The sequence below is a fragment of the Quercus lobata genome, chromosome 3 (assembly GCF_001633185.2).
Source record: "Quercus lobata isolate SW786 chromosome 3, ValleyOak3.0 Primary Assembly, whole genome shotgun sequence".
NCBI lineage: Eukaryota > Viridiplantae > Streptophyta > Magnoliopsida > Fagales > Fagaceae > Quercus > Quercus lobata.
Window position 1 is genome coordinate 41,098,595 of NC_044906.1, and position 24,827 is coordinate 41,123,421.

Genomic DNA, 24,827 nt, shown 5'->3' on the forward strand with positions numbered 1-24,827 from the left:
ATTGGGATACACCGGAGAGAGTAGTTCGAGTGTCAAAGTGTCCAAGGATATGAAGTTTGTGAAAGCTAAAGAACCAATGGTGGCAATCACTACTGTTGACAAAGTGAAGGCGGAGAAAATGTGACCGACCAACGGTTCTTGACTAAGCCTCCTAACCAATTAGTGGTCAAACCTAAGGGTAAAGGAAAATCACTCCCAAAGTCACAAAGAGGTCCGAGAACTCAACATTTCTACCATCACTGTGGAACTCAAGGACACACTAGGCCAAATTGTGATAAGCTTAAAGCATTAAAGAATGCGAGTACCCAAAGGTCAAGAGGACCGAGAAATGACAAAAGGAATTGGATTGCTAAGCAATCAAGAGGTCAAGCAGGTGATCCTGGAGTGAGGGATGTGATGAAGATGATTGATGCATTCACCACCTGTTTGGCAAGCTTCACTAGAAGGTTTGAAAGTCACAACAATCGTACCCAATCCGTTAGGGATATCACCTTAAACGCACATGTCATGTGGGTGAAGAAGGGTACTCATGCATAAGCATTACAACATGCCAATGCATTAATACTTCCTATTTAATGTGACATTGATTGCTTGTGTGCTCTTTGTTATCATTCTAGTTTGGTTTGGAAAATTTTTTGTTTGTTTGTATTTACTTTGAACATTTTTACATTGGTTTTATTTATTTATTTTTTTTTATTTTTTAATCAATCTTTACTTGTTTTTGTGTCAAAAATCCAAAAACACATAAAAAGTAGAAAATCCAAAAAGTTTGATCAGTATTTTTGTGTATTGTCACATGCATATTTTGCCTTGTACCTTCGTACAAATGGTTCTGTGCATTTACGAGTGTAGCTTGTTTTTTATGCATTCATATCATTGTAGGAAAAATCTTAACATCCATGTGATTGTTGTAAATAGATCTTCAAACTTGTCATGAATGATTAGTCAATGGTTTTGTTGATCTTAAGACATGCATAGACTTGTGCCTATATATCTTCCCACTCTTTTATTTTATTTTATTTTTTGCATAAAGAGCTCAACAAATGTAAATCTCAAAATGAAAAGAGATAATGAGCTGCAAAAGTTGTCGCACATACTAGTATTTGACTAGGAAAAAGGGAAAGCGACTTTTATGAAAATGTATGATACTTAAAAAGCCAAAGACTTGCTCATCAAATTAAAATATCAAAAATTTCAAGCATCAATCTCAAAATGAGATGTATTGATTCAAAATGATCAAATGTATTGATATAAAGCCAAATGAAAAACTTCAAAGTTTATGTTATCAATTTTTGTGGGAGGTCATATATGCATACTTCTATAATTGAGATTGGTCACTTTTCCTCGTGCCAATTGTGTATATCTTGGTTGAACTGATCATCTAAGTTTCACATTATACTAAGGACTATCTCATCTTTGGTACCCACACACATCACACATGTCTATGTTCAATGAATGCCTTATTCATTTATGTGATTGTACTTGTTTAAATGTGTTGCACATGCTCAATTATATGTTGATCAAACACAAAAAGATTTTTGAGTGTTTTAATTTTTTTTGGAAAGTATTTTTTTTTTGAAAATTTTTAAAATTTTCAAAAACTGTGCGACTCTATTTTGGCGACTCACTCTTGTGAGTCAATCCAGTCGCGTGCCTCCATCGCAAGCTTACTTAGAAGCTTTCGCGACTCTCTGGCGAGTTAGGCCCCCAGTTGCGAAAAAGACTTAGAAAATTTTCAAAAATCTGGGTTTTTAGGATTTTCGTGACTCAGTTTGGCGACTGATTCGCGAGTGGAAGCTCTAGTCGCGAGGTTTACTTAGGATGCTTGGTGACTCTCGTCGCAACTTACTCGCGAGTGGAACTTCCAGTCGTGAAAACATTTAGACAATTTTTTCAAAATTTGTCACACGGGTTTTTGGCGACTTGCATTGGTGACTTGTTCGCGACTCATTCCAGTCGCGAAAAACGCGTGTTTTACATAATGAGGGTTATTTTCAAGGTAGTTTTCAAAAACTTTTCAGTTTTCCCTTGCATTTTGTGACTGTTCATTGTCTTGTCTGTTCCTCTCCCTTACAAACTCACAGTGTTTACTTCAAATTCCTCCATTTTCTTCATCATCTCTTCACCAATATTCAAGAACAAGGTATGGGTTCTCTTATTTTCTCAAAGATTTTCATGTTTAAAGCCTTTGAATTCTTGGATTTTGTGTTTGTGTTGAGTTTTGAAAATATGATTTTCGAATATTGGTTTGGGTATTTCTTGTTGAGTTTGATGAATGGGTTTTGTTGGTTTTGATAGTGTAATGCTTATTATACATGTTTTCATGTTTGCTTCTCTGTTTTGAGTAGTATATTTTGTTTGTGTTGTGTTGTCATATCATGCTCATTGTAAAATGTCTCAAAGACATTTACTTGTGTTTCTGTGGACTTCTTGGTTTATAATGTGCTTAGCCTTGCCTGCACAATCATCACATTTGCACACCACATGCACTAGTGTTACACAAGCTTAAATAAATGCCATGTTTTTGCATTTCCATCAGGATAGGTACACATTACTGCATATTTGGTTTATTCAACATGTTTGATTGAGATTTCTTCCTATTTATGACTATGTGCTTATTTCATGGACTGACCTAAATCTAACTAAGTTTGTGTTTATGTCTTGTGGTGTTGCAATTGGTTCTTTGTTGTGTGTCTGTTCTTTTGCAGATGTCTCATCGTTCCTTTCATGGAAAAGAACTAATGAGTGATGTTCCATCATCCCTTGTTTCAAAACGAACTCGTCATTCGTCCCGTGATTCAAACAGTGAAAGGTTCAAGACTCCCCTTGATTCTCAAACTTTCACCAGCATTTTTGAAAAAGCTCCTACTGCGGTGGAATGGATTGTGAGATTTGATACCCTGGGAACTACCTTTATTCCTAGGATCTTTAAAGAAAAAGATTGGGCTGATCTATTCGAGAACTTCGAGGATCCAATTGATGAACTAGTTAAGGAGTTCTACTCTAATGCTAGATTCACTGGAGTTGAACTAAAGTGTTGGGTACCAGGAAAGGAATTCATCATTACTCCAGATTACATTGCAAAGGTTTTTCGAATCACTCGACCAGCAAATGCAGACCTCACTCCGTATGATGATAGACTTCCTCAAGTGTAAGATATTCTTCAAATTCTTGGGCCAGATCATGAGATTTCATCCAAAGCCACGTCTATTGGAACTATAAAGTTTGCACCTGAACTGAAAACTCTTACTTTGATCATGTTCTTCAACCTTTATCCACTATCCAACACTGGATTCATCAACCTTGGAAGAGCCCAGTTTTTATGTGATCTCATCATTGGAGTTTCGATTGATATTTGTGCTCACATTTTCCAGACAATAGGGAAAACAGCATTACAAACGGCATCACAAACATGTCTTCCTTTTTGTAGTCTTCTCATGAAGATCATGGTTCTTGAAGATGTTCGCCTACCAAAAGACAGAAAAATATTGGTTCATTTTTGCCCAATATCTATGATGTCTCTTCAAGCAAGCAAAAGTCACTCTTCCAAAGCACCTAAGAGTGAATCTTTCCCTCTTGCCACTCCTACTAGTCATGGCTCAGCCACTCACATTATTGGGCATACAGAAACTACATCTCCTCTCACTCCTGAGCTACAGACCACTAGCACTCAACATGTACAATCTAGCTCTCAAGCTGACATGTTGAGTACTTTGATTGAGGACTTGCATAAGTGTATTTCTGGATTTGAAACTGCTCTCTACACCACCAACAATCAAGTTCAAATGCGTCTCACGGCCATTGAGATACAATTAGATGCTATTCAAAGCAAATTGGTGGAGAGCCTTTAGCTATTCGTGCCAAAAAGGGGGAAAGCAACTCAGTGTATAGATTGGGCGATCGCATACAGTAAGGGGGAGAGCAACACAAGAAGGAAAATGTGCATATTGACAGGGGGAGTTATGTGAGCTCAAGAGGAGGAAGTTGATACACACACACACACACACACACACTTTTGGATAGTCTAACCATTGATTGGCTAGTCTTGTTTACAGCTTATTATTTGTTTATAGTTTTTATAACTCTTGGTATTTACATTGTGCTACTGTTTAAAACTTTAGGTACTTTGGTTTAATTATTTTAGTTTCTATTCAGTACTTTAGTTTTTGTACCTTTGCTTTGTAGCTAAGTACTTTTAGTTAATGTTATGCATTTTCTTTAGTACAACACTCTTGTGCCTTTGTTGGATTTTTATCCTTGATGCAATTACTTTAGGTTTTTGTATCGATTGAGTGTTGGACATGCAAATGATACTTTGCATTGAACTTATTAGCTTGCATGTCCAGATGTTCATTCCTTGTGTGAATGTTCATTGTGATCACTATTTATAGTGATAATTCCTGTTTGGTCAAGCCATTCTTTATTGCTTTTATTTACACTACTTGATTGCATTGTGCTTGCTCCTATGCATTTCAAGATTTCTGCTTACAATGATCATCTTGTGTTGTTATTTTCAGGAAATACTTGTTCGTATGGTTCAAGAGCTTCACAGGTTCTAGAGTTAGGTGTGAGTGAGTTTTGGCAATTGTTCCCAATTCACATGTTAAGTCTAGAGTCTGTTTTAGGGTTTTGTCACAGAATAACCAAAGAAGGAGATTGTAAGGTTGAATTTATTCAATAATGTGTTGGCTTTATTTCATACCAAATTTACTTGTAATTTAGCAATTAGATACCCTATATTTAGGTGAGAATTATGTAAGGGTAGTGTGTGAGAGAGTGTGAAAAAAGCTCAAGAAATGTGCACTCAAGAAGAGCCTCGTGACTGGTAAGTTGCCAGAATGGCACACGTGTGAAGCATGCAGGGGGAGTTGAAGGGTCACGCTAGCTGTTGCACTACAGAACAAAACTTCTAGTCTAGCCAGGCAGTTAGCTCGCGACTTAAACTCGTGACTCATTTCGGTCGCGAGGTCAAGTCGCCAAAATTCCCTGTTTGGTTGTAACTGACTCTTCGCATTCCTCATACACCCTACTATAAATACCCTTATACCCACGAAATGTAAAGAGCTTCCAGAGAGAATTTTGAGAGAGAAACCCTACAGAAAAACAAGATTGACTCATCCAAAATTTTCATCCTTTGATTCTCCAAATACTTCTACTTTCACCTTCTCAATTGATATATCCTTGAGAGGTACATTTAGCCAAATTCTTATCTCACCATACTCATATCAGTGAGAAGGTTTTTTGGTGCTTGGGAAGTGTAAAGTTGTGATTTACAAATTTGTATTTTGTTAGCTTTTATTCCATGCCAAATTTGATTGTAATTATATTCAATCTTGTGTACCCTGTATTTATTGTGGGATGTGATTGTAAGGGTTGTGTGTTAAAGAGAGAGAGTGTGAAGACTCAAGCAAGTGAAGCTAGAAGACTTCTCGCGGGTGTCTCGCGACTAAGCTTCCCGCAAAGTGAAGCATGTGCCTTGCACATGACTGGAATGCGAAGAGTCTGTACAGATGAAGACAGCTGTGTCTCACGAGTATCTCGCGGGTAAGGCCTTTCCGCTAGACACCCGCGAGACATTATGTTCTGCCAGTCTGTACTGTCTAATACACACTTTTTGTACCCTCACTATATATACCCATATTACCCACAATTGTGAAGGAAAGCTTCAGAGAGAAAACCCTAGCTAAAACACTTGAGAATTAGAAATTGTTATACTAACAATTCTCTACACATTTGTTTGTGGAATTTCCTCATCTCCTACCTTTTTATTTCCATTCCATTGAGAGGTCAATAGCCCAAACACTTACCACATATTTTGAGAGAGTCCAGTGAGGTTTTGGTGCTGTTGGGAAACATTAGAAGAAACCAAGGATGGCAGATGCAACATGGAGCTTGTTGCGGGATTCGAAGAGCTAGACAAGACACGGTTCCGAGAAGCCTTGTTGGAGTAGGAGCTTGGAGGGCTTAGGTACAGAGGGTAGATTAGGCTTGGAGGGTCTCTTGCTTACCCATGTATCCCAACTGATTGTCTAGTGGATCGATTACCGCTTGGAGGGTGGCGAAGAGATTTTTCGCCGAGGTCTTCGGTTTCCTCTTCGATAATACATCTCGGTGTTATTTGTGTTTGCATCTCTTTTCCCTACTCTTGTTCATTTCATTTTACTGCTATGTTACTTTAAATATGGATTGGAGTAGCTCTCGTGTTTATTTGCTTGTGTTTACACTATTCCGCACTTAGTATTAAGTTAGTGTAAAATCAACCAAGCCGTAATTTGAATTGGGGTCTAAACAAGCTCTTGTGTTTTCATACAGTTTGAGCTTTCAGGAAGCAGTTCAGAAGGGACCAATTCATTTTGGTTGATGCAATGGATTATTACAGGATTCGGTAGGCTAGAGAAGACAAGGTTCAGCGTAATCCTGTTGGAGTAAGAAGCTTGGAGGGCTTAGGTACACTGGGTAGATTAGGCTTGGAGGGTTTTTTGCTATTCATGTATCCCAACTTCATTCTTTAGTGGATTATTGACCGCTTGGAGGGCGGCGGAGAGGTTTTTCGCCAAGTACTTCGGTTTCCTCTTCGATAACATATTGCTGTGTTATCTTTGTGTTTGTATCTTTCTTTCATTTCTCTTTACCTTTTAATTACTGCTATGATTGTGATTATTTTTGGTTTAGAGTGTATTACCAATTTGGTTATAGCTTATATTTCATATTCCGCACATATATTGTTTATTTATAAGCTAGTGTTGCTAATTTTTAATTTAGGGGTCTAAATGTTCATAGGTGTTTTACACACTATTTGAACTTTCAGGATTATTTGTGGGTCAATCAGTTCGGGTTTCTTGGATTTTGAAGAAGGAGAAATGATGTCCGACCCTTCAAAGTCAAGTTCTGGAGGAAGCAATCTGTCGACGACTGATGGAGAAATCGATTCAGTAGGCGGTGGGTCGGGTTCAATCAATGGCGGTGGGTAGGTCGGGTGCAATTGTTGACTGGACAACCTTACCATAAACTATCATTTCGAAAGGAAAAATATTTCCTACGAGATGGTCCAAAATTCAACACGATCCAACTGTTGGATCAAAAGTCAACTTTTTAACCATCCTCGGTCAGGGTTTTGGTCAGTTTTTCTGTAAAATATATTTTTCAAACGTTGTGACTTTTAGATTCACCTTTCTAGCATGTCATATTTATTTTTGCCCTTTTTGGCTTTGGAATTTATGATTTTGCATCCTTTCTAATTTTTTTGATTTTTTTGTTTTTGTTTTGATGTGTGAATTGAGGCTAGACAAAATACAGTATCAACAAAGACCTTGAAAGTGTCTAGAATGACATAGTTTTTGTCGTTCAGGCATTAGATCACTAGAACTGTCAATCCATGTCAAAATGACTAAAATGCCCTTAGTTGACCAAAAGTTAACGGAAGGTCAAATTTGTGCATAGTTTCACAAAAATGACAAATTTTCATATTTTTATATTTTCATATCAAAAAACATATTTTCAAAAGATTTTATCAACTTTGACCAAATTTGACCGTAATCAACCAGATGTCAATTGTAGTTTGACCAAAATTTGACCATTGATCGAGATAAATTTGAGCCTAAATGAAATAAAATGAAATTCCTTTTAAAATGAATGCTTATTAGGAGCTAAAACAATTGAGATATCATGAAAACATCAGGAAACTTCCAAAGACATTCAACTTCTATTAAGTGTTTTTTTTGACATATTTGGGTAGCAACCAGGGCTGTAGTTTCTCAAGGCAAATTCATTGAGCCAAAAAGCAAGTACTTTCTTGAAGATGGCACTTTCCTTTACATTTTAGAACAAACGGCATCCACAAAGCATCTCCGGATTGATGAAAATCGATTTGGCAAAATTGGAAAAAAAATCATCTTCGAGGGCAAAAAATGGTGAAATGGCCTACTTCCGGGGCTCGTAACTCCTTGTTCCACGGTCTGATTCTCTTTAAGCTAGAAGCTTTATAAAATAGGAAGTGAAATCTTTCCAGTGGCACCAAAATCACTCAATTTGAATCTCGGAAAGGCTTTCAACCAAGCACGCGAAGTAGGGTCACCAGTAAACCAAAATCTAAAAGCATGACGTTTAGGGTGCTCCCGAGAGGTATAGGCGCCCCCTAAGGGTGCTCCCATTTTTTTTGTTTCAGTTTTTCACTATAAAAGGCATCCACCACCCCCATTTTCAAAAAAAAAAAAGAACAAAAAAAGAGGTTTTGGTCATTTTCCACACTTTCTATACCATTTTCACCTCCTAAATTCTCTCCAAAAACACAAAATAAAATAAAATAATAATTGTAAATGTCGCTAGTTTTTCTCTACCAACTCCATATTCATAGGTAGAAAGCTTCATTTATTTTATTTTCTCTTGATTTCTATCTCCACTGAAGAGTTTATTTTATTGTTCTTTACTTTAAAACTACTTATTTTTTGTTCCATCTCCTTCATTCTTGAGGTTCTAAGGGTGAGATGTTCATGTTGGCTATGGAGCCAACATTGACATCCACTCACTCATACCATTACGGGAGTTTGGATTTAACTTCCTTAATATAGGTTGTTCAAATCTTACACGTTTGAGTCGATATTTTATTTTTATTTTATAAAAAGAGTTCTATCTCAAAACAAAAAAGTTATAAAAGGAGTTAAATTGAACCATATTTAATGCTTGACTACGGTTATGAATTGTTCGGTCAAGCATATTGCTTTTTTCATTTTTATATTTTTATAGAAATAATTATAATATGCTGTTATCCACACAGCTTGAATCCTTTCCTCCCTAAGCCCCTAAGGCCCTAAGCACTTTGTGCATGAGGTTAAGGAGGTGTCAATTCAACTACAAAGTTCTTTAGCAGTCAAGCATATAGCTAAACAAATGGACATTGACCTAGCTTGCTCTTTAATAAATTCCATGTTTGGTTATTGAATTGGACAACCATAATGTGGCTATTAATGACTTTTCCATATAACAAAAATGAGAATGAAAAAAAAAAAAAAAAAAAAACCTGTTCAGAAAAATTTTCTAAATAATAATGATAAATTTTCACTATTAAAGTTACAAGTAGGACTCCTCACAATCACTTTATAGCCTACATAGTAACAAACACTATTAAAGTTACAAGTAGGACTTAGCACATGTCCACGTAACAAACACTCCAAACTGATTCACATAATTCTAGATATTACAATATCTCCTATTTCAATTCTTAAAGGACCTTGTTAGGGCATGCATTGCATTTTAGCGGTCTTGAATCATACTATAGTACTAGGTTGACTTTTATATCATTTTTTTTTTTGTCACTATCTACTTGAGAAGGGACTAGTCACATCTATACAATTAAAACTTCTCGTAATTGCTTGTGTGACCCTAATCTACCTAGTACACACTTGATGTAAGACTAAACACATGTCCACATAATACACACTCATACAATCTAAATTATTCTAATTCATATAATTTGGGATATTTCATTAACTCTAAAACAATTGAAACACCTTATTCTTTTACATAAAGAAAAAAAATTCTAGAAAAAAATTGAAGTTAATGAACAACCAAAACTATAAGAGAATAAATACATCATTCAAGTTTCATTCTAACATTCTCTATGGCTATGGTTAACTTATTAGAGCATTAGTATTGATGGTGCTAAAAATCTAAATTGCTATTTTTAGCACCACAAACTACTAAAATTGGGGCTGCCTTGGTGGAGCCATATCTAAAATGTTTAGCTCTTAAGCTACAGCGCACAACCATCTATAGTTGTGCACTGTAGCTCAAATGATAAACCAATATATTATATTTTATTGCTCCCTCCAATTAAATAATATTTCTTCTTCTTCTTCTCTCTCTTCAGTTTTGTCTCACCCTTTTTTTTTTCTCGCTCTTGCAGTCGTAGCCACCGCTTATCGCTGCCTCCCCTTGTCCATCTGCTCATCATCTCGTCTTGCAGCAGCTTTGTGGATTGATTGGTGGTTTTCTGTTGATGGGTTTTTATATTGATGAATGGGAATTAATGAGTTTTTATTTTTATGAATGGGTTTTCTATTGATTAATGGGTTTTGATTTTGAGGTTAAAGGATTTTGTTTTGATTTTTTTTAATGGGTTTTGTGGTGGATTGTGGCTAGGTTTATGGTGGTGGATCGGTGGTTGATGGTGGCTGAGTTTGTGATGGTGGATTGTGGCTGGTGGTGGTGCCATGAGTGGGTTGGGTTTGAAGAGAGGGAGAAGAGAGAGAGATAGAGATGAGGAGAGAGAAAAAACAATAAATAAATAAATAAATAGTGTTTAACTTTGATGTGAAAATAAGAGCATTGATGTAAAATGAGTTATGAAGTGGTAAGTTAAAAAAAATAAAGTGATTTTTTGTGGTGTCAAATTGCTAAATTTTTGGCACCACCAATGCTGATGCTCTTAAGAATTTAAAATTAACATTTAAAAAAAAAATGGATTTAGCTTGTGTTTGGAGCTTTAATGTACTAGATGAGATTGACATGTGTTTAAAAAGGGCTACATGTCACTTTGTGTCCCGTTCAATGAACTAAAACACTAGTCCGAAACTTTACCTTTTTAATATTGTAAATGATAAGATAATAATTGCCTATAACTCCGTTTGGGTAAGAATTTTTGCGTCTGCATTTAGAGTAAGTTGGGTTTTTGGCCTTTATTTTTTATTTTTAAGTCCAGCACCTCTTGCATTATTCATGGAATCATGTCCCATGAACAGTGCAAACAGGCAAATGCACAGTAATTTCATTAATGAACAGTAGCCAAAATATATATTTTTTATTATTTTCAGTTTTCAATTTTCAGTAAAATAAGTAGTATCCAAACGCACACTATATCTTAAAAAATGGTTTTGATATGTAATTGAAAACATTTCCATATATATAATTTAATTTTTAAACAACAACCATTTTCTTTTTCCTTCAAATTTTAATTGATATGTTAGGATACAGTTGTCAAACATATTTTTGAATAGTCAAAAGGTGATAATTTGTGTATTAGTAGCATGTACCTTTATATGAACGTGGAAGTTACACTAGGAAGATATGCCTAATTGGAATTACATTATAGGGGGGAGAAAAAAATATGACTTGCTTTAATTGAACCAATTGTGTTTTTGGTAAATAGAAAGGTCAGAGAACACTTTTTCTCTCTTTACTTACTATGGTAATTGCATCTCTTTAAAGCAAAATCTCAATATTGGATTCCTCCAATATCAAATTTTCTTATCTTTTTGCTATATAAGATGTTGTTTGCCTATAAGGGAGCACTGCCTCTTCATGAAAGGTATGGCCCATCTTATTCTCTATCGATAGTTCCGAATGTTCTCAGACAAATTTTTTTTCTTACAAATGGGCATTTCTTCTTCATGAGCAGGTACACCTTTGATGACAAAAATATGGTTGATTTGAAACCCCAACAATATCAAGTTTCAGTAATTGCTTGCTCCAGTTGCTAGGTAATAATCCTTTGAGATATCAAAAGTTTTAACAGGTTAATTAACTTCAAGGGAGAAGAAGCTCATAGAGGTATAAAACCAAGTTTTTTTTTTTTTTTTGGTCTTCCTTGAACAATGGTTATAATTTGCCTCTTTTGCTTAATTTAGTTGTAGATATAAGATCTACACTGCTCGCTTCGGCTCACTGCTATGGTGATACGTACTATTACAGTCGGCTTGTTACGTTAATTAATAGGTACGTATTGAAATGCTTTTGTCTAACATCTTTGTCAATCTTTTTGGTTTATGAATTGTCTATTGCCATATGATGTTCACTCTTTTGTCTTTAGATCGTTTTCTTATCAATTAGCTTTAAGGGGAATAAGAACTCTTATGTCTAGTACGTTATCAAACTAATCATATGTATGTGGGTATTGATAATCTTAATTATCGTCACTGATTAACTACTCCGCTGCCGTGTCTCTTCTTTAGTGATCTTAGCTTTGCTGTAGTCCTCTCTTCACAAACTTCCAAAACCTCTATACCTGTTTTCTGACTTAATCCCGATTCAGAATTCAGCATCAGTTAAAGTGGACTACAATTACATTCTTATAAATATGTAAGTCTAGAATGATGTATGCAGATTCTATAATATTATCTTCTTCCTTATATCAGAGTGTGAAACCTGCGTTAAGAGGTTGAAAATATTTATGAATATGCGAGAACATCACTAGGTGTTATGTTTGCAATAAATATATAGGGTGATGTATGAGATCTGCAGCTTTTGACTTCTCTTATATTAATCTTGAGATAATGCTTGGGGGGGGGGGGGGGGGGGGGGCTGTGAGTTCAGGTTGCGGGGCAACATATTTAATATGCAAGTATTTCTAAATATCACATAAATTTTGTTAAAAAATAAAGGTACGAGGTTAAATCTGTATATATATATATATAATATGTCTTGCAATATGGATGTAGTCTCACTTGAAGAGTTTTCATAATATTGCTACAAATATGTCTGCAATATGGAATTTGTAGTCTCACTCTTAGAAATTTTCATAATATTTGTATCGAGATGATGAAACTTTAGTTTGCAGGATGATTATGTTGAAATGATGTGTCTGTTTGGCATTTTTAAGCATATTTGCTTATATATAGCTTTTTAAATTTTTTTTTTTTTTAGATACAACAATAATTTAACCAATTTCCAGTAAAAAAAAAAAATTAGCTTTCAATAAAATTAAAACATATATCTCTAAACACATTAGTATCTGCAAATCTTATTTATTTATTTTAATATGATCTGAATTTGTAGTGTTTATTTTATATTGATTTCTCTTTATTGCAAGGTGAAGACACTTATTGATTTTGAGTATAGGCATAATTTAACTGAGATTACTTATTTAAATATAAAGAATTTTACTAATTGAGTTAAATTTAATCTATGTCTCTAGATGACTAAAAAAAAAAAAAAAAGGAACTCATGTCTCTATATTTACTATTCTCTCCGTGTGTGTACGTATATTCCAAATCAAAATTGATTTTATTTTGTATAAAAGATGGTACAATAAGAGTATTATTCACGCCCAAGAACAAAGTACTACCGTATATGTGAGGCTTCCCAGAAGTTGCCATAATTTGGCCCCACTTTCCAACTCTCTTGCTAATGAATTTCCATATGCTTCCTTTTACATTCACAATATATTTAGAAAAACAGAAACTTTCAAAAAAAGAAAAAAACATGTTAACTCAAACTCCAAAAGGAAAATTAGTAAGATTAAACGAGATGAATTTAGTGTCTATTTGGATTTGTTACACATTTTACATAATTTTTTTTATTAAAATTATATCTTTTAATAAACACTACAAATAAGTTATCGGAAATTGCGGAGTACCCAACCGGACTCTTATTAAGTGTCATTTAGAAGTCTAAGCCCAACCAATATTTCAAGAAGCTAACATATAGGTCACTAAGGCCCAAGCCGAGTATGGAAATTAGGGTCTCCATTTATGAATCTAAATCTTCTGTCCATTTTTTTCTGCTTTAATCTATATTCTACCAATAAAAACTTGTCACGTGTTAATATAATTAATTAAATACTATCATTATTGACTTATTAATATTATCATTATTAATTAATGGTAGTATTTAATTAATTAGGTGAATATATTGCAAGATTTTATTGGTAGAGTATAAAATAGAGCAGAAAAAGTAGGACATAAGATTTGTACTCCTCCCTTTATAGCTTAGTTGTCTATTATTAATAACACACCCTATAACTGTTTGACTGCCATGAATGCGTGACAACGTAAAAAAGAGAAAACGGGCAATGGTTGGCTGGTTAGAAACTTAGAGGTGAGGAATTGTGAAGAAGTGAAGGGCAGTGTGTGTAAAAATGAAAATGCCGCCGTTGTTGAATAGGCTAGCGTGTCCATTTTCTAACAGAAGCATCGTCCTCGTGTTACAAACAGAGCTGTTTGTGTTGTCATCACTTAATGCTCTCTCTCTCTCTCTCTCTCTCTCTCTCTCTCCACAGTCCGGCTTTTCCTGCAAATGACTGTGATTTTCAATAGATATACATAAATGGGTCTTTGACAATTTCTTTCTTTCTTTCCCTTTGTAACGGAAATGGCAGATGTTATAAATGCTTCATAGTTTTATAGTTTGCTTGACATCACTCATATTTGTCTTCTGTTTTACTTTTGACTGTGAGTGTGTTTGGTGGTGCATCTATACTTTGGATTGGCCCGTTTGTTTCTGTACAGAGAAGCCAAGTCTTTATTTTTGAAATGACAAAACTATAAAAAAGGAAACAAAAAAAAAAAAAAATTGGATTTTTTTAATTTATTTTTTATTTTTTTATATACAAGATAGAATTTTTTTTTACTTTTACTCCCCATACTCCACAAGTATTTATACTTATACAGTAACTACCATACCAAGAGTGTGCAATTGTTTTTCTTTTTTTAATTGCTTGTTTTAGATACTACAAATTTGAATATTTACATATTCTTCTTAATGATTGGTATTTATTATCTTGTCGATAGATAAATTAAGTTTTGGTGTAAGCGAGATTAGAAACCGTGCTTATGATGGAACATTAAAACAAATTTTCTTTTTATGCCTTTTGGTTTTAATTTTTCAAATCACTAAAAAAATGAATTTTTAATATATATTTTTTATATAAGAATAATTCTATTGAATTTAATGCAATAAACCATACAAAAAATTTCTTTTATAAATACAGTATATGAGTGCAATATAAATAATGTGCAGTAAAACTAGGCGTGCGGTCTAAGAAATCTAAATTGAGCGTAGAGCCCATTAGAATATTATTCAATATATATAAAGGTCAAAAACAGCTCAAGTATTCCATCAATAATGTATGTCCTATTCATTTTGGGCATCATATCCAAACAGAAACTCCGATGTATTATAGCACCTTAAAAGAAGTTAGAGTACGTGTTTAGAGGAGATAAGAAAGTCAGCTAGCGTCCCGATACAAATCCCATCTACCTACAAATTAGTTAAACCCTCAAACAATTATCAAAATGATACTTGACAATGGAACATAATTGTAGTTAAGCTGTCACTGTTACAAAGAATGACAACTCTGCTAGCAGCTACGTTCTCCTTTGTGGAAAGAAAATTTAGCTGGCATGGAATAAAAACTGTCATTTCAAGGGGGGAAACCCCAAAAGAAAAATTAAAAATAAAAACAAAATAAAATCTGTCCCACTCAAGAATTTGGGACTCCAGAAAATGCACATACTAGTAGCATATGTTATATCACTTTAATCCATCATTTTCCCTGACTAAACATTAGACTTATAAAAGTATATAATATTATTATTGGTTATGTACGTGACTGTTTTCCCATAGATTCCATGGTTGAAATTCACCTGTCATACGTGGAAATGACAGCACTTGTGATTCTACTACGTATTAATAGGGACTCAATTTCATAGTCACGTTATTTGTCCATAGTTATAACTCTTACCCAACAAAACAAAATACAACAATATTATAAACTCACCTAATTTTATACCAAATTTTATAATTTATTAAAGTGAGCGAAAAAAAGAAAAAAAAAACTGTAAATTTATGTAAAAAATGGTGAACAAAAATCGTCTATCACTCACGATCAATCACTTCAACATATTGTGAAATTGTATAAATTACAGTCTTTATTTATATTAAAATAAAAAGGGGTTTATCCATAGTGGTTGGATTAGGTCCTCTCTTTAGGTCTTTGATTGTGATTTTCCAAAATTTTGAGTGAAATGATAAAACTACCCCCTCATGTTGTGATGTGACTGCCAGGAGGGACGCCAGCCATTGCATGCAATGGAACCGAACCGAGTAGCTGAAGACAACAAAGGAGCTTGAAGCTTTTTTTGCCTTTTACATGTCACTGACCCCAAAGCAGTCCCAAACGGTAATAGTAGTACAGTGTATTTAGCTCAATTTTTGCCAACTGCTTCAACATATAGGTCTCACCCAATCAACCTTCAGGTGTTTTTTTTTTTTTTCATTATTCAAAACCCCAAATTTTCTATTGTCTTTGCCAATTCTATTTTCCCCATTTTTTAATTTCTCATCTTATACAGTATGCATTTGATTATTTTTTGGCCCCCCCCCCCCCCCCCCTACTTTATGGTTTAGTTAGAATTTTTTTTCCCCTATTTTTTTAAAATTTACTGAGGCCAAGTGGGGTAGGGTGATGAAGGAAAGTCTGTCTTGATGTGAGTAAGAAGATACGAAATATGAGAGAGAGAGAAAGAGTTTAGCTGTTCAAGCTGCTCTCACGCATCAAAATATGTCGTTATGTGGCTAAGGATTGGGTCCACCGACTTGTAGGCCTTACCCTCTCTTACAATTAATTTCAATTGTGTAATTTTTATTTATGGCAGGGAAGAATTAGCAAATTTTGGAAAAAAAAATTGAAAAATAAAAAGAAAATAATCAAGAAAATATATTTTTTTTTAAAAGGAAAAAAAATTTAGTGTATATGTGTTAGTGTACTAGCATGACACCAAATCAAAGAGGAACCATAGTATAGCATCACCAACTCAAAAAAAGAGATTTTTCATTTAAAACAAAGAGAGAAATAGGAAGAGAGGTGAAGCACCAAGTGGCCATGGAGGTTGATTCCCTTTTCTTTCTCTTCATCTTTGCTTTCCTTTATATGGTATCTTCTCTAGGTTTCTCTCTAATCAATACCCAATAGTTGAAAATCGCATATTTGAAGTCTTCGAGATAAGATTCCTCAGAAAGGACTCAAATTGCATGTGGGATTTTGGTTTCACAAAATTCAGATTGCTTAGTGAGGAGGAAAAGGAAGTAGCAGCCAGAAAGTGATAGCAAAAGAAGAACTTGAAGGAGTCGAAGATGGCGGCTTCTTCTTCATCGGTACCTTTTTTCGCAAATATTCGAGAAGAAGATCAAAACCAGATGAAGCAACAGCATTCCAGTACTGCACCAACATCATCTACCGTTCAAGCTGCACCACCACCTCAGAAGAAAAAGAGAAATCAACCTGGAACACCAAGCAAGTATCCAACAATTTTATCAAATTAAGATCTATCTAATAATATAACTAAAAATTTATTTTTTCTTGTAACTATATATATTTTCTTTAAAATTCTAGCTCCACCACAGCTTTAACTTCTTCCAAAACTTTGTTACCTATTTAAAAGAGAAAAAAAAAATTGAATATGGGAATGAATTTACCCTAGCTAATTTTGAAACCCTTTAATAGAATTGAGAAATGGGTAGTATATATTTGCTCTGTGGAAGTGTTCAAAATTTTGTGTGTTTGTGTGTGTGTTTTTGTTTATGTGGTTGTAATTAATAATTTAGAATTATTCTAATAATAAGTTGTTTGGCATTTTTCATAACAGATCCAGATGCGGAGGTGATAGCACTATCTCCCAAGACCCTAATGGCAACAAACAGGTTCATATGTGAGGTATGCAACAAAGGGTTCCAAAGGGAGCAAAACCTACAGCTTCACAGAAGAGGACACAACCTGCCTTGGAAGCTAAAGCAGAAGACTACAAAAGAACCAAAACGCAAGGTTTATCTGTGCCCCGAGCCCACATGTGTTCACCATGACCCTTCAAGGGCTCTGGGAGACCTCACTGGGATTAAAAAACACTACTCTCGTAAGCACGGTGAGAAGAAATGGAAGTGTGAGAAGTGTTCCAAGAGGTATGCTGTGCAGTCTGATTGGAAAGCCCATTCCAAAACCTGTGGCACTAGAGAATACAGATGTGACTGTGGCACTCTCTTCTCTAGGTAACCGTTAATTTATTACTGCATAATCCCCTTGTTTTGCTTCATATATTGATGTAATTACTGCTACCATAGCCTTGGTTTCTTTGGTTTTGAGCTTTAGATTCCTTCGAGTGACAGCTGATGAAAAAGTTTTGATGCTTTCTTTTTGTTTTGGGGTTCAGTTTCTGTAATTGGTTCTATGACTCTCTCTCTCTCTCTCTCTCTCTATTCACACACTCACTCAGTTGCAGTGACAAACACGCACGGGCACACTATTTTCTTGGTCAAAATTCTTCAATTTTCATTGGTACGATGGAGAAGAAATAGCAGAAAACACACTCCCACGTGAATTATCTCTGGAAACTGCCATGGTCGAAGAGGGTATCAGAAACCAAAACCAAAAAAAAAAAAAAATTTATATATATATATATATTTCACCTAGGGAACACCGCCAATTTTTTTTAGACATTTACCTTTTCCTATTCACGTGTTTCTATGCCATGTTGTAGAGGGTGATGGTATTGTAACTATTGTTACCAGGTTTGTTCTTTTATGGGTTGGCTAGTTGTGATCAGTACTGTGTTCTTGCAGGTATTCCTTTTCATGATAACGTCAGGACCTAACAAACTCTCTCTCTATCTCTCTTTCTCTCTCTATCTCGTAACTGATATATTCAGATGCCTTTTCTTCACTACTATTCTTGCAGCTTTGAAGCTGTGGTTATGCCAAAAAAAAAAAAAAGCTTTGAAGCTGTGGTCTCTTACAGTATATAGAGTTGCAGTCCCATGAGGCTGAGAATTCTATTAAATTATGATTTAAATATGAAAATTTCTGATTATTTCAGAATAATTCTCTAGTGGGAAAAACGCATACATTTCACCGTTTTGCATTAATTAAGCACAATTCCTCAAATGGTTTCTTGATCGAGCACTTTTCACAATGTTGAATACATTCTCTTGTTGCATTTATTGAACACACAGTTCTTGAAATAGTAGTTCTTGGTTGATTGATTAATCATTTTTCAAGTTTTAGTGAAATTCTCTCACCTAACCCGTCTTAATTATACTCCTGTACGTCTTCCTTAGAAAATTTAGTTGAACTTCCAGCCTGGTTCTTAAGATTATTCTTCTTTACCTAATTGCATTGTTAATAATCCCTTCTCCATCTTTTTAATTCTTTTCTAATTGAATATTAATGTAAATAATATTTTTCCATCTCATATAAACTTCTGATATTTTTCTATTTATTGGATAAGAAACTTCACTGTTTAGTATTTATTTATTATCATTTTATGGTTTAATTCCAAAATATTTTTCTTTTTCACTCACACTGTAAGCTGAATAGGAAACATACTTTACAAAAAAAAATCTTTTTGGCTAATGATTTCAACCGTATATAGTGGCTTGGTCATTGATGATGTTCATTTGTCGGTGGACATCCTATGTAAACTGAAAAGTTTGGCTGAAGTATTTGACAAAGTTTTCAAAGTTTATAAATGGTTGGTGACTTCCTTAATTTTAGCAACATTTTCATGGGATGCCCCTAATATGAACTTTAAGTTGTTATCAAATTTCACTTTGACTCAATCATACAAATATACCTTATGAAAATATATCTTCCTTATCTTATAAGTTGATTCCCAATCAAGCAGGCATGACATCTACTAGCTTCAAAGTTTTAAAGACCTTCCCTTTTACAATGTGTACTTTTTACCCCCTTTCACTCATGACCTAATCGATTCTTTTTTGACACTAATTGGTGCAGGCGTGATAGTTTCATCACTCATAGGGCCTTTTGTGATGCATTGGCTCAGGAAAGTGCAAGACAACCTCCCAACTTGGGCAGTACAATTGGGAGTCACTTATATGGAAATAGCAACATGGGGTTGGGATTATCTCAAGTGGGTCCTCAAATTTCCTCAATGCAAGACCAAAACAACCAATCCAACGATATGCTACGACTCGGCAGTGGCCGTCCCAGCCAATTCGATCATCTCCTTCCACCCGGGATTGGTTCCTCTTTCCGACCACCACATCCGATGCATTCTTCGGCTATGTTCATGCAAGATTCAAGCCAAAACTATCATCAAGAACACCAATCTCAACAAGGGTTAATGTCAGAGAAACCATTTCATGGACTAATGTCATTTTCTGATCTTCAAAACAGCACAACCAATAACCCTCCTCCAGCTGGAACCAATCTCTTCAACCTTGGCTTCATGTCCAATACAAGTTCTAATAGCAGTAGCAATGCCAACAACAACAACACCAGTCTTCCATCTTCAGCCATGCTAATGCCTAACCATTTCAACAATGAAAATAGCAGTGGTGGAGGCAGTGAAGGGTCTAATCTCTTTTCCAATAACATGATGGTTGATCAAATCACTTCTGGTGTCCCTTCTCTCTATACTACCTCAGTTCAAAGCAACACTGCTATGCCTCATATGTCAGCAACTGCACTGCTTCAAAGGGCTGCTCAAATGGGTTCAACTTCAAGCAATAACAACACTAGTTCCTCTCTGCTAAGATCTTTTGGAAGCTCTTCCTCCAAATCTGAAAGACAAGTTGTACCAGGTGGCTTAAGCAGCATGTTTGGAGAGAATAATGAGAACCACTTCCAAGACCTAATGAACTCCTTTACTAGTGGAAACTCCTCCATTTTTGGAAGCAAGTTTGGTCCATATGATACAAATAGGACCAACTTAGAACTCATGGATCAGGAACCCAATAATAAGCCAAATCAAAATCTGAGTGGTGGTGGTGGAGGATCTGGGTCTGACAGGTTAACAAGGGACTTTCTTGGGGTTGGACAAATAATGAGAAGCATGAGCGGAGTTTCACAAAGAGACCAGCAACAACGTCAACAGCAGCAGCAGCAGCAGCAACAGCAACATGGCCTTGATATGAGCTCCTTGGACTCAGACAGAAATACGGCGCCGTCAAGCCAATCTTTTGGAGGTGGAGGGAATTTTCAGTGAGGAAAAAGATGAAGATAGTACACAGGTACGTAAAAATTAGTGACGTATTATTATTAAAATTAATAAAGTATATGTTGAATTCGATTTCTTTGGTAAACGTGTCTTTATCAATGTTTTAGTACTGTCTATACTATACCCCCATAGGGTTTTGGATTATTATTATTTTTTCCTTTTAAATTTTTTTTTCTTTGGCAGTCGTCTGAGTTCTGACACAGCATTGCATTGCATAGGGGAAATTCATGACTTGAAGTACTTTGTTTCTTTTCTTGTCTTGTGGTATTTATTTTTATTTTATATAAAAAAAATTATTGGGCTGGCAGAGTCACGAGCTTGGGAATTGAGATGCCCAGACCCAGACCCAGACAAATATCGTCTATACCTGCCATATTGAATTTGCAAACAAAATCCAAATCTATTAATTCTAAAAGAAAATTTAGGTTCACAAATTTTTTTTGAACACACTTGCGAAGTTTGTTTCTAAATTTACAAGAATATAAATCCTAGCCGGGAAATTATTAAATATATAAAAAATCCTGCGTTTCTAACACATGCAAGATTCTCGGAAATCTCATATTATTGGGTAGTGTTTGATATATATATATATATATATATATATATATAAGATCATGTGAATTATAATAAGATGACCGACAAAGATTCGACCTTGGACCAATATATCAAACACTCATGCTAGATTATTCTTGGGAATTATAATAAGATCAAGCAAACTAATCGACTCTTAAAATTAGGGAATACTTAATAAATAAATAAATAATTAGGGAATAATATATTGGACATGGGTTCACTTAATTTCTTTTAGTATTTTAAAGTCTACCGCCCAATGTTGATTTGAATTATTTTTTGGGTGCTTAATTAATGTAATACTTTGAAATTCAATACAACTCATGTGAGTTTGTAATGGGCATATGGCCCGCATGAATGCCCTACGTATTACTTATCAATCAAATTTCGAAAATCTTAGTTTTCATATTCTTACGTACCGTGCAAATAATGTTAGTTGGTAATGCAACCCCACTGGCTTATCAGACATCTGATTGCGACACTTTTCACTGCCATAACTAAAAAGAAATATTCTGAGAACAAGATTTAATAATAATCGAAACTATGTATAGAATGATATGAGATTCCTTTTTATTTGAAGCATAACAATAAATTACAATGACTACTTTGTTATTACTCGTACTAGTTGGTCTACCATCATACATAAGGCAAACATTTAGGTCATGAGCATCTCTTTTATGCATGAAATATCTTATTATTATAACCATATCTTCTATAGTATTATAATGTCGAAATTGCATAAACTTGAATTATTTGCTTATGTGAGCCTCACATGAGATTTACATTAAATTTATGTGCTCTATCATGAAACAATTGTCAAATTGTTTTTGCAATACATTAGGTCTGGAGACCAAAATTACAGGAAATTTATTTGTTTATCTCTCTCTCTCTCTCTCTCTCTATATATATATATATCAGCAAGATTACACTATTTAAGACTAGATGCACAATCCTAGCTAGAAGGCCAACACAATGTCACTGATCTAGAAGTTGATGTTGGTTTCTTTTTCGTAAATAATAAATTTCCTTTCTTTAATTTTTTTTTTCAAGAGATAGCGATTTTTCCCTCTATCCAGTTAAAGCCTTTTCGATTCAGAATGAATTGATCAGTCAAATAGTGCTTGTCCCGGTGTTTTGAATTACTATCAAACTGAAACAATTTTTTTAAATTGTTTTGATCATGCTAGTCATAATTTTGTTTGATTAGAGAATTTTTCTACCTCTGCAGAAACAATCAAATTTATTAATTTTGGGCTGTTTAATTACAGGGACTCGTACTTGTTCCATTGCGAGGCATCTTTCTCCTGATCGAATTCAGTTTTTTTTTTTTTGGATGCGTCATGTTTTGACTCCTTAAGCTCAAACCCATTGGAGTTTTGGTTTCACAACAAAGTCAGGCAACTTAAGCTTCTTCAAGCTGCATCCTTTTTTTTTTCTGCTACCCTTTAAGTGTATTGAGGTTTCAATCTCAGCTAGAACTTTTTCGTAGTTTGAATGACTTTAGCAGATAATCCATTTCTGTTTCGTTTTGAATTAGTGTGACTTTATGTACTAATAGTAGTTATTACTAAGACAAAGAACATAGGAACTTTGAACCAAAAAAATACTCATATAATTTGTGCAACTGTTGAGGTCAGAAAACCCTCATGAAATGATTGAGGAAACTTTTGCCAAATAAGTTTGACGGATAACATGTGGGCTGTAGTTGGAAATGAAATACCTCAAGCAACTTTTGCCCTTTTATTTTATTATAGCATTTGAAATGTCTTCTTTACCATAAAATTGGGAAATGATTATGAATATGAAATGCTGTCAAATAATTTTAAATATTCCAGTACTACTCATTTATGGTTATGGCTATATTATTTTCTTTATAAGATCCATTTAAAGAATGGATTCATGATTCGAAGGCTATGGATAGTGACTTGTTGAAACGATGTTGTGCTGCCATTTTGAACTATCTTAGAGCTTGTAACTTTCCTTTTCTTTATGAGAAAACGTAGCTTATAATTTATCTAAGAGAGATTATAATATATCTAATTGCGATTACGTACCGTGATTCGTATGGTTTGGGCTGCTCAAGCCTCAAGTGCCTCTAGGAATTAAAAAAATGCCAGATAAGCAGTTTGGCAGAGTTACTTTGGATGCCCGTGCTCAACATGGGTACAAAACAAAGAAACAACAAGTATATGTTTCCACATGTTACCTGCCATCAACTCCAAGAAGTCCAGCAGCTGCAGGACAAAACTCAAGAGACAAAAAACAGTAATTTTTTTCTTTTGAAAATTTGACTTCCCTGCAATAAAGGTATGTAATGTTGGTACTCTTCTACGCACAAGTACTTTTGCACTCATCGTTATATATATAAAGTGTATGCTGTGTGCCATGCATCGTGCATACATGCACGTGTGAAGGGTCAAAGTTTCCCTTATTATTATTTGTGTGTATTTGCTTGTGGAGAAAGAGTCAAAGAGGGGTAGGGGGGAAGGGGTTTGAAATTTGGAGTTTTTGTACGTTTAAAAAAAATTTCAATGGTACCAAAAAAAAGAAAAAAAGAAGAAAAGAAGAAAAGAAAAATTGAACTAGTAATATGATATTTCCAGCTGAAATCTTCAATTTACTCTTCTTGCAGCATATATGTGCCTTTGCTTGGATTAACATAGTCAATTCATAGCCTTCATTGGATTACATAGATAATCTGCTGGGAAATTAGGGGGAAACACCAGAAGAACAAATCATCACTAAAACAAATAAGGTAAATAAGATCTATGGTGATGAAAATTTTTGTCGCTAAGGCTGTGTATATATTGAAATTTTCTGTAATAAAATTTGTTTGGATATTGAGAAAATGTGAAAAATTTGTAGAAAAATAGCATTTTTAGAATGTTACCAAACACAAAAATCGTTTTCCGGACTATTTTACATTGCACAACCAAACACCCGGATTTTATTTTCCTTACGAAAATTCAATTTCCCCTGCATTCATTTTACACTCGGAATTCGATTTATATTGAACCAAACGCAGCCTAAACCTCTTAATTTCATCACCTAATACATAAAGTGATGAAAAGTTTTTCCTTAATATGATTTTTGCCCCAACTCAATTGAGTTTGCTAATGGGTTATTGACAAATCATCCATGAATACAACTAAATTGAGATTCTACAAATAGCAATTTAAAAAAAATCCAGTGCATTTCTTTATATGGTGTGACAAATCTGTAAAAACTAAATATGAATGATTACATATAAACAATAAAGAGATACCATCAAAAGACTCATTTGAAAGTGTTGGGTTGAAATTGACCATAGTCGATTAATTAGTCAAATTTCATACAAAATCTAATTACAGAGTGAAAGGCACAACCACATCGCATAAACTAAGTGCAACGGAAAAATTAATTGACAAAACAATATCGCCACGATAGGGAAAATGTTCACATGCAAAACCTCATCGAGTGATTGTGTAGGTCACATTCCTAAGGAATCCACTAAACAATAATAGAGGTTATAAGTAGAGATATTACTCAAACCCAA

The 24,827-nt window shown here is 34.5% G+C and overlaps 1 protein-coding gene across 3 annotated transcripts; it reads left to right on the forward strand.

Annotated features, from left to right (window-relative positions):
* The first annotated feature begins 15,798 nt into the window (after nucleotides 1-15,798).
* LOC115981752 (protein indeterminate-domain 5, chloroplastic) lies at nucleotides 15,799-23,034 on the forward strand. 3 transcript variants are annotated; one of them, XM_031104097.1, is made up of 5 exons: nucleotides 15,799-15,892; nucleotides 16,773-17,005; nucleotides 17,358-17,754; nucleotides 19,498-20,735; nucleotides 22,561-23,034. In XM_031104097.1, the coding sequence occupies exons 2-4, from the start codon at nucleotides 16,846-16,848 to the stop codon at nucleotides 20,708-20,710; spliced, it is 1,770 nt and encodes a 589-aa protein (XP_030959957.1). In that variant the 5' UTR covers nucleotides 15,799-15,892; nucleotides 16,773-16,845; the 3' UTR covers nucleotides 20,711-20,735; nucleotides 22,561-23,034. The 3 variants fall into 3 exon arrangements, with proteins under 3 accessions (XP_030959957.1, XP_030959956.1, XP_030959958.1); XM_031104098.1 differs by lacking the exon at nucleotides 15,799-15,892 and adding an exon at nucleotides 16,488-16,600; XM_031104096.1 differs by lacking the exon at nucleotides 15,799-15,892 and having other exon boundaries at nucleotides 16,487-17,005.
* The last annotated feature ends 1,793 nt before the right edge of the window (nucleotides 23,035-24,827 follow it).